This window comes from Lontra canadensis, unplaced genomic scaffold (genome assembly GCF_010015895.1).
Source record: "Lontra canadensis isolate GAN:19392208 unplaced genomic scaffold, GSC_riverotter_1.0 scaffold104, whole genome shotgun sequence".
Taxonomy (NCBI): Eukaryota; Metazoa; Chordata; class Mammalia; order Carnivora; family Mustelidae; genus Lontra; species Lontra canadensis.
In genome coordinates, this window is record NW_022631098.1 from 4,067,023 (window position 1) to 4,082,978 (window position 15,956).

Here is a 15,956-nt window from a genome sequence, read left to right on the forward strand (position 1 = left end):
AGAGGAGAGCTGGGAGGTGAGGGAAGGCAGCAAAGATAAGAAGCAGCTGGGTGTCATATTACAAAGCTGAAAGGAAGAAGTGGAGAAACCAAGAACATGCAAAAGAAAGATCAGAGAGAGTTATTATTATGCAATATGCCCACTGCAGACAGATAGGCGGCACTGGCCTTTCATCTTTCTTAACCTCAGATTCCAGAAAGCCTTTGCTGTAGCCTGGTCAGTCACACACAGGCACAGGCTGGGGTGAATGTCAAAGTCCTGGCAAATTCCAGCCTGGACAAGAGGGTAAACTTGAGAAACATCTGAGGCTTTATCAGGGGACTGACATACTCAGTCCCCATCCCAGTTATCAGCTTCCCAAACTTAGCTCCCTTCTGTTGCCTCCACCCTCTACGTCAAGCGCATCAGACTACTAAAAGGCAGTGGGAAAATGGGTCCGCTGCCAACACCACAGACAGAAACTCATGCAGGGCCCCAACCTGCCCACCTACTTGGCAGGCACCACACTAGACTCATGCCAACTTGTGCTGAGTGGAAAGTGAAAACCCAATCCATCAAAGAGTTGTTTTGTCTACATGACACCGCACCAACCAGTTGTTTACATTGGTGCCACATGGCACCAAGGGCTGTTCTGAATGATATCATGTGTAGCTCACGGCCTGCATCTGATACCATGTGGAGGAAGGTAGAGCCATATGTAAGACAATTCCTCCGACCCAGACTGGGTCTGGGCACTGTTTTTGTATGCTTGCTCTTAAAGGATCAAGTGCTATTTTGTCCACTGCCACAAATGTTGCAGAGGGTAAAACCCTGAAGGACACCGTGCTGTGCTTGCAACTAAGAGAATTAGAAACCAGAGCTGAAAAGAAACAAAAAGTCAGCTAAGAAAGTATTTGGCATTTGGAAAAATGGCTTAGAGAAGTTAGTCTCCAGGTCACAGCCTGGACTTGGCTTAACCCAGTCGTGGGTTCTCAGCGAGTCTCAAATGACCAGCTTCCCAGGTAGGCAAATGCAGGGATGAATGTGGACCACGCAGAGAGCACTGAGGAACGCTCTGCCACTTCCTAACTGTGGAACCTGGGCCAGATGTGACTTCTCTGGGGAACATTTGAGGTTGGCCTGCTGATGTCTTAGAGGTTACTTCAAATGGCTCTGATTCTAGGTACTAATCTTTGAATAAAAGCTAGAGAAAAGAGAAGGAAAAAGACCGTAACATACCTAGGACGTCAGATTATTTCTCCCTCACCTGCACACATATACAATACTTTGAACTTTTTGTGTTTTCTCACTCACCACATTACCAGTCATGCTCTAGCCCTAGATATCCACAAAGCTCACTGCCTGGCTCCCCTCACTCTCCTCAACTTGTTAGGAAAACATGCCTTCTCAGGGGCCTTCACTGGACAGCTGATCGAAAATTTCACCTGCCACTTCCATCTCTCTTCCCTGCTTTATTCTCTCCTTAGCACTTACCGTCATATAATACGCTAAATATTTCCTTGTTTGTCTTGACCGTTTATCGTCTGCCCTCCACACTAGAATGTAAACTCCATGAGGGCCAGAGTTGTTTCCCTAGCACACGGCTTGCTCACTGTTGTACCCAGCTAGGACAGCACCTGGCACATAGTGAGTGATTAATATGTATTTGTTGAATGAGCTAGCAATTCTTTTCCGTCCTTTAAGTAGAGCAAATACCTTTCGTGAATACGCCAGGACATTGATGCCAAGTTTTTCTATGTCTCTGACTCCCAGCTTTTTGAAAAAACAAAACATTTCTAAGACCAGGCTTTTGCTTTCTGCCTGCCCCCCTCAGGTGAGACAGGAAGGCTGGGGGGGACTGGAGTTGGGTATCCCCCCACTGCCTCCATCTCAGCATGGAAGGCTAGAGTGGGCTGGAGTTGAGTACAACCATTTCCATTTGTTGGTTAGGCTCTGGTAAAACAGTTTTCCTCGAGGGTGGGCCTTGTTAAAAAGAACAGAGTGCTTCAGGCATATTTTAAAATGGCTGTTTTTCTCTTCTTGCTGGAAGCATGACATTTTTTTTTTCTCTTCTCTTTCTTTCCCTCCCTCCCACCGCCTCCTCTCTTTTCTTTCCTTTCTTTTCTTTTTCTCTTTCTCTATTCCTTTCCAGGAAGAGCAAATACTAGGAGTTTTTTTTTTGTTTGTTTGACTGATAGAACACATAAAACCAAGCAGAGAAGTCCCTAAGGAAATGATGGTTATATTTCATTGTTGTTTGCCCTTTGGTCCTTTGTCTTCTAAGCATTTATTATATTTTCTTATAAAGATAATAGACATTTATTTTTATCACAAATGCAACCCAAGTGTGAATAAACACATGTATTATCTTCTAACATCTGTCCCTTCCTGCCACTTTCCTTTAAATAGAAAAAGGAGCTGAGGGCCCCGTCATAGCCTATTTGGCCACAGCTATCCCACCTACGGTTTTAAAAACAGACTGTGACTTACCTTCTCAAATTCCCTCTTGAACTACATACAGCTCAGTGTGTTAAAGAAATCCTGGGAAAGAAGTCCTGTTGGTATTGCTGATAGCCTCCAAAAAGGGAGGATGGTACCAGGCTGAAGGGTCGTCTGCAAACTGAGGACACTGGGAAATTGTGCAGAGGTGAATCTTGTTGGCAAGATCCCAGCTCCTTGAGTCAAAGCTAGGAGAATGCCACCCATCGTGGCTGACCCAACCACGGCCACTGGTCCATTCCTTACTGCCAGTATGGCTCCTATTACGGCACCACTTGTGATGGAGGTCCAGGGATCTTCTTTCCCTCTGACTTGAACCATACTGCAGTCAACTATGGAAAATAAAACTCCCCAAACTGCAAAGCTACCTCCCAAGTGCAGAACCCTGGTTTTAATAGCTGACAAACTCCCTCATAGTCTGTGGTTTACTCCCACTGGAGAATTGCAAAAACCTTTGCCTGAGAAGTGACCTATGGTACCCATCCGAAAGGCCCCACCACAGTCATCTACAATTCGCCGCGGGCAAGGCTGTCGGGTGCACTCCTCCATCCTGACTCCACCTGTGCGAGAGATCTTTTTTCTGATCTTTATCATGACAACTCTATGGGGCTCCTGTTAGTAAAACTCAGGAAAATGTGGTGGTCTAAGACTGGGCAACCTGGAGCTTTTCACTCTCAAACGTGTCTACACTGAGCCTCCAATATAATATGTCAATTATAATGTAAGTTGGCCGATTCAGGGCTGGTTCCAGCAAGGGTTCCTGTTTCTGGGCTTTTGCTCTGGTAAGCTGTCGTTCTCTGTGTCCACTCGCCTATCTCTCCAAATTTGGGGACAGCAATTTTCCCTAGGATCTCCATTCTTCACTGGATCTGAGAAGAACTGCTGATTTTGCTTGTTCAGCTTTTTTCTTGGTGTGAAGAAAACTTTCAAACTCCTTACGTGCCAGACCAGATTAAAAAAAACAAAAACAAGAACCACTGTTGAGTTTTGAGAGTTCACATATTTTAGATACTAGTTCTTTGTCAAATATATGGCTTACAAATATTTTCTCCCAGCCTATAGATTCACATCCTCTTCGCATGTTCTTTCAAAGCAAGTTTGTTTTTTTTTTTAAAACTCTGGTGAGGTTCAATTTAGTTTCATTTTTATGAGGTCCAATTCTTTCTTTCTATAGATCCTGCTTTTAATTTTATATAATTTAATATAAATATATAATTTAATATAAATCCTGCTTTTAGATTTCTCAAATCTAAGAACTTTATACCTATCCCTGGACCCTAAAGATCTTCACATTTTTAAAGGTTGTATATTTTAAAATTTATATATAAGTCCATGATCCATTTTGTAAAGAATGTGAAGTTTAGTTGAGGTCCTAGTTTTTTTTTTTTTTAAGATTTTTATTTATTTATTTACTTGAGAGAGTGAGAGAGAGAGAGAGAGAGAGAGAGAGCATGAGAGGGGAGAAGATCAGAGGGAGAAGCAGACTTCCCGCCGAGCAAGGAGCCCAATGTGGGACTTGATCCCAGGACTCCAGGATCATGACCTGAGCCGAAGGCAGTTACTCAACCAACTGAGCCACCCAGATGCCTTTCTTTTTCTTTTTTAAAGACTTCATTTATTTATTTATTTGAGAGAGAGAGAGTGAGAGAGAGAGAGCATGAGATGGGGGAGGGTCAGAGGGAGAAGCAGACTCCCCACTGAGCATGGAGCCCAAAGAGGTTCTAGTTTTTTGCCTTTGGATGTCCAAAGCTCCAGGACTGTTTGTAGAAAAGGGTGCCCTGTCTCTACTGAATTTCTTTTGCGCCCTTGTTGAGAATCAGTTGACTATATTCGTGTAGGTCTACTCTGTTCCACTGGCTTGTCTTTCCAGCAATACCACACTGTCTTGATTGCTGTCGTTATATAGTAAGTCTTCATATTGGATGGAGTGATCCCTCTCACTTTATTCTTCTTTGTTGAAAATATTTTAGCTATTCTATGGCCTCTGTCTTTTCATATGTTTCAGAAGAAGTTTGTCTATGTCTACAAAAATCCTTTCTGGGATTTTGGTTGGGACTGCATTTAACCTATGTATCAATTTAAGAAGAGATGACATTTTACTATGTTGAGTCTTCCAACCATGAACACTGCATCTCTCCATTTGTTTAGGTCTTCTTTGATTTCTTTCATCAGAATTTCATCAACATTTTATAATTTTCAGAATACATATCCAGTGCATGTTCCATTAGATTTTCATCTATTTAAATTTATTTGGGGTGATTATGAATGATATTGCTTTTAACTTTATTTTCTGCATATTTATTTTTTTAAAGATAATATTTATTTATCAGAGAGAGAGAAAGCACAAGCAAGGGAGAGGGAGAAGCAGGCTCCCAGCCGAGCAGAGAGCCCAAGGAAGGGCTCGATCCCAGGACTCTGGGATCACGACCTGTGCAAAAGGCAGACACTTAATCAACTGAGCCACCCAGGTGCCCCTATTTTCAGCATATTAATAGCATATACAAGTGAAAATGATTTTTGCATGTTGATCTTCTATCCTGTGACCCTGCTAAATTCAGTTATTAGTTCTAGGAGGGTCCTTATGTTTTTTTTTTGTTTGTTTTTTTTTTTTTTTTTTTCCCTTGGTAGATTCCTTGGGATGTTCTATATGGACAATCACATCATCTGCAAATAGTTTTATTTCTTTGTTTTCAATCTGGGTATCTTTTAAAAATCTTTCTTGCCCTATCCCAGTGACTATGCCTTATAGTAGTATGATGAACAAGAGGAGTAGGAGCAGATATCCTTGTTTGTTCCCCAAAAAGCAAGCAATCTTTCATCATTAAGTATGATGTTAGCTGTAGATTTTTTTTTTTTTGTAGATGTTGAGATAATTTTCTTCTAATTTGTTGAATTTCAAAATACACAAATGGGTGATAAATTTTGTTAAATGTTTTCTGTCAACTGATATATTGTGATTTTTCCATCTTTATCTTGTTGATATAGATTACACGGATTTATTTTCAAATGTTAAACTATGCCACACACCTGGAAAACAATTCTACTTGGTTATATTGTAGAATTCTTTTTATATACTGTTGGATTTGGTTTGCTAATTTTTTCGGTTTTGGCATCTAAGCTCATGAGTGACATGAGTCAGTAGTTTTCTGTTTTTGTACTGGCTTTGTTTGGTTTCCTTATCAGGGTAATACTGGCTTCATAAATGAATTTGAAGTGTTCCAGTCTTTCTGTTTTCTTGAAGACATGATGTAAATTGGTGTTAATTCTTCTTTAAATGTTTGTTAGAATTCTCCAGTGGAACCATCTAGGCCTAGAGATTTTTCTTTAGGAGCTTGTTTATGTAGTTATTTATTATTATTTTCAGTAGCTTTTAAATTGTGAATTCAATTTATTTAATAATATAAGAATGTTCAGATTATTTGATCTTGGCCAGAGTTTGGTAATTTATGGTTTTTGAGGAACTTTTCCATCTCTTTTAAGTTGTCAAATATATGAATGTAAAAATGACTTGGGATATTCTTTTTATTATCCTCTTAATGACTACAGGATCAATGATGATATCCTGTTTTAGTTCTGATACTGGTGCTTCATATTCTTTTTAAAGAATTTTTTGCCATCAGTCTCAGTTGAGGTTTATCAGTTTTATTAATTTTCCAATGAACTTGTTTTATTGATTTTCTCTATTGTTTCCTATATTCCATTTTACAGATCTCTATTCTAATCCTTCTCACTTCCTTCTGCTTGTCTTGGGTTTATTTTACTCTTTTTTTTCTAGTTTCTTGAAGTAGGAAGTTAGCTTATTAAGATCTTTCCTTTTATGATGTAAGCATTCAGTGTTATAAATTTTTCTCAACACTGCTTTAACAGTTTCCCACATATATATGATAGGCATTTTCATTTAGTTCTAGGATTTAGAAAATTTTCCTTGAAGTGTCTTTTTTTTTTTTACCAATAGATTATTTATAAGTATGTTTTTAGGTTTCCAAGTGCTTGAAGAATTTCCTGGTATCTTTCTTGTATTGATTTCTAGTTTGATAGCACTGTGCTCAGAAAACATACTCTGCATAATTTTAATTTTTTTAAAATGTTGATGTTTATTTTATGGTTTTATTTTATGTTCCCTGGGCAGTTGCTGAGAATGTGTATTTTGCTACTGTTGGGTGAAGTGTTCTATAAATGCCAGTTATAACCTTTTAGGTTCATGGCAATGGTAAGTTCTTTATCATTGCTGAGAGAGGAGCACTGACGTTTTCAACTGTTTTTATTTCTGCTTTTAGTTAAGTCAGCTTTTGTTTTACATATTTTGAAGCTTTATTGTTTGTGCACACACATTTTAGGCTTGTGATGTCTTCTTGGTGGATTGTTATATAATGTCCCTTTCTGTCTCTGGTAATTTTCTTTGCTCTGAAGTCTACCTTACTCAATTTTAATATAGCCACCCTTGCTTTCTTCTTTTTTTTATTTGATCGATGTTTGCATGGTATATCTTTCTCATTGTTTACTTTCAACCTACCTATGTCATTGCATTTGAAGTAAGTTTCTTATAGATAGGATATGGTTAAGTAGTTTGTTTGTTTGTTTATTTATTTATTTATTTATTTTTGAGAGAGAGAGAGCTCAAGTGAGTCCACAAGTAGGCAGAGAGGCAGGCAGAGGAAGAGGGAGAAGCAGGCTCCCACTGAGCCAGGAGCCTGATTCGGGGCTCGATCCCAGGACCCTGGGATCATGACCCAAGCTGAAGGCAGACGCTTAGCTGACTGAGCCCCCCAGGCGCCCCTAAGTAGTTTATTTTTTAATGTACTCTGTCAATCTTTGTCTTTTGACTGGTATATGTAGATCATTTGTAAATAATGTAATTTTTTATATGTTAGACCTAAAGTATGCCACTCTATTATTTGTTTTATTTTGAGGGTTTTTTTTTCATTCTGGTTCTTGTTTTTCTCTTTCTATTTGCCTTCCTGTGGGCTAAATATTTTTTAGAATTCCATTGTGATTTATTTATGGTATTTTAGAGAGATACGCTTTCCAAAAATACAGTTTTTGTAGTTGCTTTAAGTATTACAATATACACATATATAGTATTCCATTTCATTAATATCAACACTTTACAACATTGAGTGAAGTATGAGAAACTCATTTCCATGTAGGTCCTTTTATTTTTCCCACTTTTAAATATCATTGTCCTAACTATCAAATGATGCTATAATTTTTGTTTCAAGCACAAATATGACTTATAAAACTCATGAGAATAGTGTATCATTAAGAATTCTTATTTGTTTTCCGCTGTCCTTTCCTCCTTCCTGATTTTCTGTATTTCCTTCTTTTAGCATTTACCTCTTATTTAAAGAACTAGCTAAACTTTGAGAATATACCAGCTGTTAGTGACAAATTCTTAAAAGTCTCCCTTCATCTAAGAATGTCCTTATTTCCCCTTCATTCATCAAGGATAGTTTCACTGAAAATGGAATTCTGGGTGGACAGTTCTTTAACACTTGTACAATGTGCCACTTTCTTCTGTTCCCTGTGGTTTGAAATGATAACTCTGAAAATTGGTGTTCCCTTATAGGTAAGGTGTTATCTTTGTCTGCTTTCAAGATCTTTCTTCTTGTCTTTAGTATCTACACATTTAAGATGTACTTTTCACTTTTATCTACTTCGGGTTTTACTCAGCTTCCTGAATATGCAGATTTGTGTCTTTCACCAATGTGGGGCCATTTTCAGCGACCATTTCTCTGAATACTGTTTTAGCTTAACCCTCTCTCTGTTTTGAACTCCAATGATACAAATGTTGGGTCTTTTGTTATTACCCCCCAGGTCCTGACCTAAATTCAGGGATTGTGGGCCCATGGGCCATTTAATTTTCAGAGACTCTGTGGTGCTATTTTGCTCTGTTCTCAGCCAGAGAAGCCTCTTGGTCTCACAGACCTTAGATTCCCTTGGCTCAGTATTTTTTTGTGATAGAGGACTCCTGTCCCTGCTGTCTATCTCAAAGTCTGTGTGGGTGTGTGTGTCGGGGGGAGTTGTACACCTGCTGGAACAAAGATGTTTCCCAGGCTGAGCTGCTTGTTCTGACTGGGTCCCTCTTTCTGTTGTAGCCTGACCATTTTGGTATCTCCCAGTAGGGGAGCGGGGGATTTCAGGCTTAGCAGGAAAGGATAACTCTCCCCTTGGCCACTTATTATTAGTGGAGCATTCACCTATCCCACTTGCTGGTGATGTCTAGCTTACCTGATGGTGTCAGAGAGACTCTGACTGATGGGGAGAGGGTGAAATGCACATATCTGGGCTGTCTTCTGTTGCTAGGTTGAGAAAGGTCAGGCCTTGGTCTCCTTTTTCTATTGGATGAAGGAGTATAAGATAGTTATTGTGTTGTTTCTCTAGTCGTAGAGTTTTGAACCAATTCGCCTTCATTTTACCACCATTTAGAATTCTCCTTTGGTTGTCTTTTGTATTATTTCCAGGATTTATAGATGTACTTAGTGGGGAGGAGATGGGAGACACAAGTCTATACCACTTTGCCTGGAACAAATTTTTAGGCCATTTATTTTTATATTTGTCATGGCTTTCTGAATTATTTCCAATGTTGGATTACTATTTTTTTTATATTAACTTGAGTTTGGATTGGTTTTCATGTATATAAGTTTTGTCTGTTTTATTATGAGGGGAGTTTTATTATCATCCCTATTTTAAGGTGAAAAGCTGAGAAAAAAGAGCCAGGATCAGAATGAAACTCTAGCTGAATATACCCACCATATAGGGCTACTGTGAGTATTAATGAAATAATACATATTGATAGTACATATTATTGATTGACACAATTGAATATAATTAATAATACATATTGTTAATATATTAGGAGAGCATAGAAATGCCCAGTGAATATTAAGGTTAACTTTCTTCTACACAGTCCAATTTTTTCCTTAGTTGTTCCTGGGAGAGAAACAATCTGTTTGTTGTTGTTATTGTTGTTACCTTGTATCCCTAGGGTCTAGAATGATACCTGGTAATAAAAATTAAATGGCCTGAATAGCATTTATATAATTTGTAACACCTTCATCTCCCCAAAATATGCTCTTTTCCTCTTTTCAATTTTCTTCGACGACCTTGTGATTTCAGTTTCTTGCTTGAATTGGCTAGCTCATCTATAGATTTCCTTGTCTTCTATCCATTTGCTGTGCCTAAAAGCAGTATGCATCTCTGAATTCATGTGTTTTGATAATTATCAGTCATTTCATTCTTGCACAAAGATATAAAGTGCTTCTTTTCCTCCTGAAAATTTTAGGCAGTAACAATCTCAGCCCCTGTGATTTGGAAGAGTATTTCTCTATACCATCCAATTTACTTGCTTAGAAATGGGTCTACCTCCTAAGTACAGGTTCTTAGCCAACTTATTCACTCTTCCTAGTAGATCAAGAAGCTGCAAGGAGTTCTAAATTTGATTCCAAGTTATTGTAATTTAAAATCAAACCTATATGTAAATAATTAATATTTAAATCTTAATGTCTCCAAAATCTGCAACTTATATAGCCATTTAAAATAAAACCAAACTCCAGAAAACGTATTTACTTTGCCCTAATTAAATAGGTGAGAAAAACACTTTGAACTCTATAAGTATATACGTCTGCCCCTGATGCATAATGCAAAATGAGAACATGTCCTGTACAAAGTTAGGAAAAAAATACATCTGGTTCAGTCCTTTGTGTATGTTTCCTTGGGACTCCAAGATCTTCCCAATTATACACCTGCAAATTCTACCATACACCTGACATTATGCAGAACTGAAACTCAAGGAGTTCACTATATTAAGAAAGAACAACCCACAAACAGTAAGGATGAAGGATTTATACTCACAGGTGGCTCAGAAAATGAGTAGGACTTCTACTTGGGGCAGACAGCACAGAACTCAAGAGAACTCTTCTTCTCAGCAGGAAACTTAGCTTATGAGATATCCTGATAACTAAAATAGATATTAAAGAAAGTTAACATTTTACCTGACTTTATTATTCAGTTTTTTCTTTGTATTGAAATATGCAGTTTTCTTTGTATTGAAATATGGAGTTTCCAAAGACTTCCTCCCAAACATGACCAGTAGGAAAATATCAGCTAAACACTGCCATAACTTTAAGATATATAATATTCTTAGAGTTTCTTTTCAACGGACAAAATATGCCAGTGGTTCAAGGATACATTAGAGCCTTTCAATTCAATGTCATGCCATGAAAGACAGAAAAACACAATGTGAGATAATTCCTTGAATCCAATGTTTTTAGTCGATTTAGACTCTTTTTTAGCATCAAAATTATCTTTGTATTTCTGTAAAATTTAGAAAGACATTAACATCAGTGTCTCTGTACATTGCCCAGATATAATCAGTGACATTTCTGACAGTGGGGTTGCTAGTCTTCAGTATTCTATTAAAGCAAATCATTTTTTCTGGACTAAGGTAGTTTTTATTTTTGAGTTTCTTTTGAAATGCTTGGTAAACTTACACAGAGTGAAACCTCAGTGGATTTTGAGAAGGCAAATAAGCAGCAGCCATGAAAAATCAGTAACATTTAGTGAGTTTAGAAGACCTCACAAGTATTGATGTGTTGGGGTGTCTGAATCCAGATATCTTGGAATGGCTGGATGTGTCCGGGATCAACTGGGTACTCTGGTCAGACGATTCAAATTTAGATAAGAAAATCATACAATCAGTCAAACGGAGTTAATCATTCTCTTGATATGAGAATATAGACTATATCTGATTCTAGGAGCAAAACGAAATCATAATGTCTAATAAAATGAAGACTATGTGTCTAAAGCAATGACTTGTTTGGTAAATGATAAGATTAGGAAAATACAGAAGAAAAAAAAAAGCCCTCTTTTTCTAGAAAGACTCACCATGGTCTACGACTAAAAGTTCAAAGTTCCAATTCAATATTAAATACATTTTATAAAATTTTCAATGTTAAGCAAAGACTGGGTTCATTAACTAAAACAATTCTACAAAAGGGCAATATTGCTCTGATGGGATCGTTAACTCTACAGATTTTTTTTTATTTAATAGACAGCATGGACTTCATACATATCCATTTTCAGTGCTTTGAAAACCAAACAACTTTAAAAGTTAGCAGCAGTTTCTGCAAGTACAAAAATACACATTTATTACATTACATATGGTAGTAAAATTTGTCAAGATATATTATACAAACTCAAAGCATTTTAGATAAAGCATCAGTCTAATATATTATAGATTGACAGAGTATAATAAAATGACGTGTCGTCTTTCTTCCAATCATACAATATAATACATTACAGCAATATTAACAAACTATTCACATTAAGTATTACAGGAGCATCTAGGGAAACAGAGAGAATAGGAATGGTTATGGAAAACCTCAGCATCTATTTTCTTCTATGCTTCAAATTGGGTGGATAATTTTCTACCCACCCAGATGAAAGAAAAAAGGAGAGAACTATTATTTTGTTAAGTGGAGAAACAACTTCTTCCAGAACGACACTCCAAGCCGTAAGAACTTTATTCACATCTTGCAGTTCTGACAGTAGTATGCCCGAAGGGGAAGGGGAGGAACTCCCTGTTGCCTTTATATATTAAATCACAAAAGATGCATATGGACACTCAGGAATCTAAGCATAGAGTGGCTGTTTATAAGGTAAAATTGACTTCACATCTGTGACTGAGATGGCCAGTGTCATGGAGGAGCTCTTTGAATACAGAGTTCTGAGAGTTAATTACAATGCCTAGGGCCAACACAGCCATGTTCCATAGAGGTAGGTAGCACCTGTAGCTAATACTGAAAGGACTTCTACTTTACAGAAAACATTATTATTGTTATTTTTTCTATAACTCAGAAATTCAACCTTTAGGACAACAGGGAAAGAACATTTGACACGAAAGTTTCCTGGTGGCTAAGAAAAATAATTTGGTATAAGTTAGTGGGAGAAAGGACGGTGAACTAAAGAGGCCAAATGGGTTCTAAGCAACTTCTTCTAAGTAAGTACTTAAAATGAAGGAAGATGCACATCCTTTCCTGATTCTATCCCTTCTCACTGGCTGGTGAGGCCTAATCATCCATGGAGATAACTCAGGGGATGTAGTGGTATAACCTTTAAGGCAAGGGAGGGGAGAAAAATTCATGGATAGCAGACAAACTAATGGGATATAAACCATGAATCATCTGGGACAAAAATATGTAAAACTTCCAGAGGTGAGAAAATCCAAAGCCAATAATGGTCTGAGAAGGCCTGACTGCTGATTGGTGCGCGTTCCATTCTGTGACTCTTTTATAACCTGTCAACTTTAAAATTACTCTTTCAACTGCCAATGACAATTAGAAAAGGGACAGTTTATCAGTAATTTTTTCCTGGCTGGGTAATCTAAGAGGCAGGGCTGTAGAAAAACATCTTTTTTCAACAAAGACGAGCCATACTTTGGTCACATGTTGGCAACAAGTTCGTGTAATAGAGATAGAGAGAGGACTGGTGTTGCAATCTTTTACTCAATACCAGGATAGTCAATGCTGTCAGGAGGTCACCTTCTAATAGCAAAAGTTGCATTTCTGGAGAATGCTCTTAGCACAGGCACCTCTGAAAAGGATACTGAAATGAGCAACCTTTCCTTCTCTCTCCTCACAGATCTACTTCCTGGAGCCTTTGCATAGTAGCGGAACACCAATGGAAAAATCAATCAATGAACACAACCAACAAGTAAACTATGGTACTCATGGCTCTTGAATTATTCTAGTCTATGCCACTGTAGCTGCATCGATGGGCTGACTCCTGGAATCTTCCTGTGAGGGCACTTGACTACAGAACGTCACAGAAATACCTACTGACTTGGATTCAGGGGAATGTTTTACATGATTTCCTTCATTACTGGACATGCTTTCTCTTTTTAAAAAATACTTTGATTAGTGGCATTTTTCTTGCGTAGTTATTAAAAACATTCCATGGAATGTGGCTGTTTCTCTGCACCCACCCCGCCTCTCCACAGTCCTTATTCTTCACTTAGGATATCCTGGCCTTTTCAGTGTACTAATCTCATGTAGGGCATGCTTCCTCTACAGAAGATGTTTTCTCTGGCTCTCTGCTAGTCATCTCCAAAAACACGGGAGAGGACAAATCCCATGCTTTAATAAGGAAAAGCCTCCCAAACAGATGATGAAATTTTTTGGTCTCAACTTTCTGCCAAATGGTCTCAGTAAAGAAAATTACTTTGTTGTCCTAAGTATTAGCAGTGATTATCCTTATGCTACCCATCCCATGTATTTATACAAAGGGGTCATAATAATCTTGTCTTTATATCATTATTAGCCCAGTTTCTGTTCTTGTAGACATCAGATTCTTAGACTTGTCTCTATTCTTGTACACATAACATTCTTACTGTGGTTAAATGTCTTTGGCTAATTGTTGGTCCCCAGTATCACAAACCACTGTAGGCCCTGGGTCTGGGCTAGACAGATCACGCACAGACAAAGAGCCAGGTAAGGATCTCTTACAGTGCAGTGTACCAGGGCAGCTCTGCTCACTATTCTCTCCGTCCTGGTGGGACTTTGCACAAAGCTTGAGTCCGTCTTCCCTTAGGCTGAACAGAGAGCTACAGTGTCTCCCTGAGTCCTGGCTGGAGTAAGAACTGTACCCCTGGGCTGTATGCACAGTTCCAAGTTCTTCAGGTGCCCTTTGGGGCATGTCTTTCTGTCCCTCTTGTAGTGGGTTGGCTTCTGAAATACCAGGAGAGTGTGCAGGTGGCTCTGTGGGTCCTTTTAGAGAACTTACTTTCTTTTCTTCTGGTCTGGATGCTCTTGCCTTCTTTTTGAGGGACCAGTTTTTCAAACTGGCCACACCATTTCTCAACCATGTGCTTGGGTGAAGAGTTACAGAGTGTATCTGTGAATGCCATTCTACAGTATCCTTTTTCGTATAAGCCAGGTGCCTGCTGGCCTGCCCTGATGAGGGACCAGGAGTCGCAGAAATGAGGCTGGAATTGCTAAAATCAGAAGAAAGCTCTTCTTGTTTTCTTTGAGCTTGAAAAGTGCAATCTATTGGAGAGGAAGTTTCAGTGGGGGTAAACACGGAGTGTTCAGAAATCTGAGAAAAAGCGCTGTCTTGGGAGCTCACTGATGAGCCAGATGGGGAAGTGCCTGGAGAGGACAGGCTGGAATAGCTAGTCCTTGGGCAGATGTTTAATCTCGGGGGTAAACCCTTCTCTGTGTTTTGGTTTGTGCCACTACTCTTGCCCACTTCAATCCCCATGACCAAACTCTGATTAATGAGCTTTTGCCCCTCCATTTGCAATGACTTGTGCCGCTGGAGATAATCTTCCTCTCCATGCAAGAGACCAGCTTCATAGCTAGTTTTATGTTGTTTCTTTGAATACATTCCCCTGAGATAGGTCAGTTTGCAGTGCTGGTCATCCATGTTGGGCTCTGAGCAGCGCCGGTGCCTCCTTGAAGTCTTGAGGGCATCTGCTGTGTGTGGTGGGGAGTATCCCAATGTATCTGCACCAAAGGGCTGGCTCCCGGTATGATCCTGTGAGGACATGTGACTACAAGATGCCACAGAAATGGCCACTGGCTTGGATTTAGAAAAAAGTTTAATGTGATTTCCTTCATTCCCAGATACGCTTTTCTTCTTAACATTTTTATTAGTGGCATTTTTCTTGCTATCAGTGCCTGCGACTAAACCATGTTTAAAATATGTCTTACCCTCTTCCTGGAGGGGTTGATTCTGCTTCAGATAATCCTCATCTTTTTGTGAGAGAATTGCATCACAGCTGGACTTGCGTAGCTTTTTCTGATAAAATTCCCTGAGATAGGAAAGCTTAGAATCTAGATAATCGATGCTGGGCTCTGAGCAGCGCCGGTGTCGCCTCAGGCTTTTTGGAACATCTGCTGCAGCTGTGGACAGGTAGCTGGGTGTGCTCATGCCAGATGCAGCCCTGGCATGGTCGCGCAGTGGGACCTTTGCGTACACTACTGCCACATTCACTGGCTTGGATTCAAGAGGCCGTTCCATTTGAATATCTTCATCTTTAGAACGGTCCAAGTCAAAGTCGCTTAGGGTTAAAAGGCCTTCCACCTCAGGCTGGTCAAGGTCATAGTCACTGAGGGTTAATACAGAGTCCATGCTTCTGCTACCCTGACCAAGTTTCTTTACCAAGTCACTACAGGGAGCATCGACATCCTCATTTAGCTCATTTTCCAAGCTGTCATAGGAGGAGTCATTCAGTTGGAAGCAAGAGATATCTGTCAAAAAATCAAACCATAATTAACATTTTTACTTACCAAAAATACATGCTGCCTTAAAAAAAAAAAACCCAATCTCTAGTACTTAGTTTAATTTTCTTTTCATAAAGATTGTTCAGATTCCTAGTATTAGAAAGGATCTTTCAGTCTCCCCAGAATAAAAAAAAAAAATATGTTGAGTATTCTGAATTTATCTCAGTTCTTGAAGAAAAAGGCTTTCTTAATTAAGGT

General features: G+C 38.8%; 1 protein-coding gene and 1 pseudogene across 2 annotated transcripts in view; both read right to left on the bottom strand.

Annotated features, from left to right (window-relative positions):
• Positions 1–2,501: 2,501 nt before the first annotated feature.
• Positions 2,502–3,133, bottom strand: LOC116855574 (annotated as a pseudogene).
• An 8,241-nt stretch (positions 3,134–11,374) lies between these two features.
• Positions 11,375–15,956, bottom strand: part of ARHGAP20 (Rho GTPase activating protein 20) — a 123,562-nt gene continuing 118,980 nt past the window's right edge. For both annotated transcript variants that reach the window (XM_032838325.1, XM_032838324.1), the window contains exon 15: positions 11,375–15,725. In XM_032838325.1, the coding sequence (XP_032694216.1) occupies positions 13,870–15,725 (1,856 nt within the window). In that variant the 3' untranslated portion in view covers positions 11,375–13,869. The remainder of the gene's footprint in view (positions 15,726–15,956) is intronic.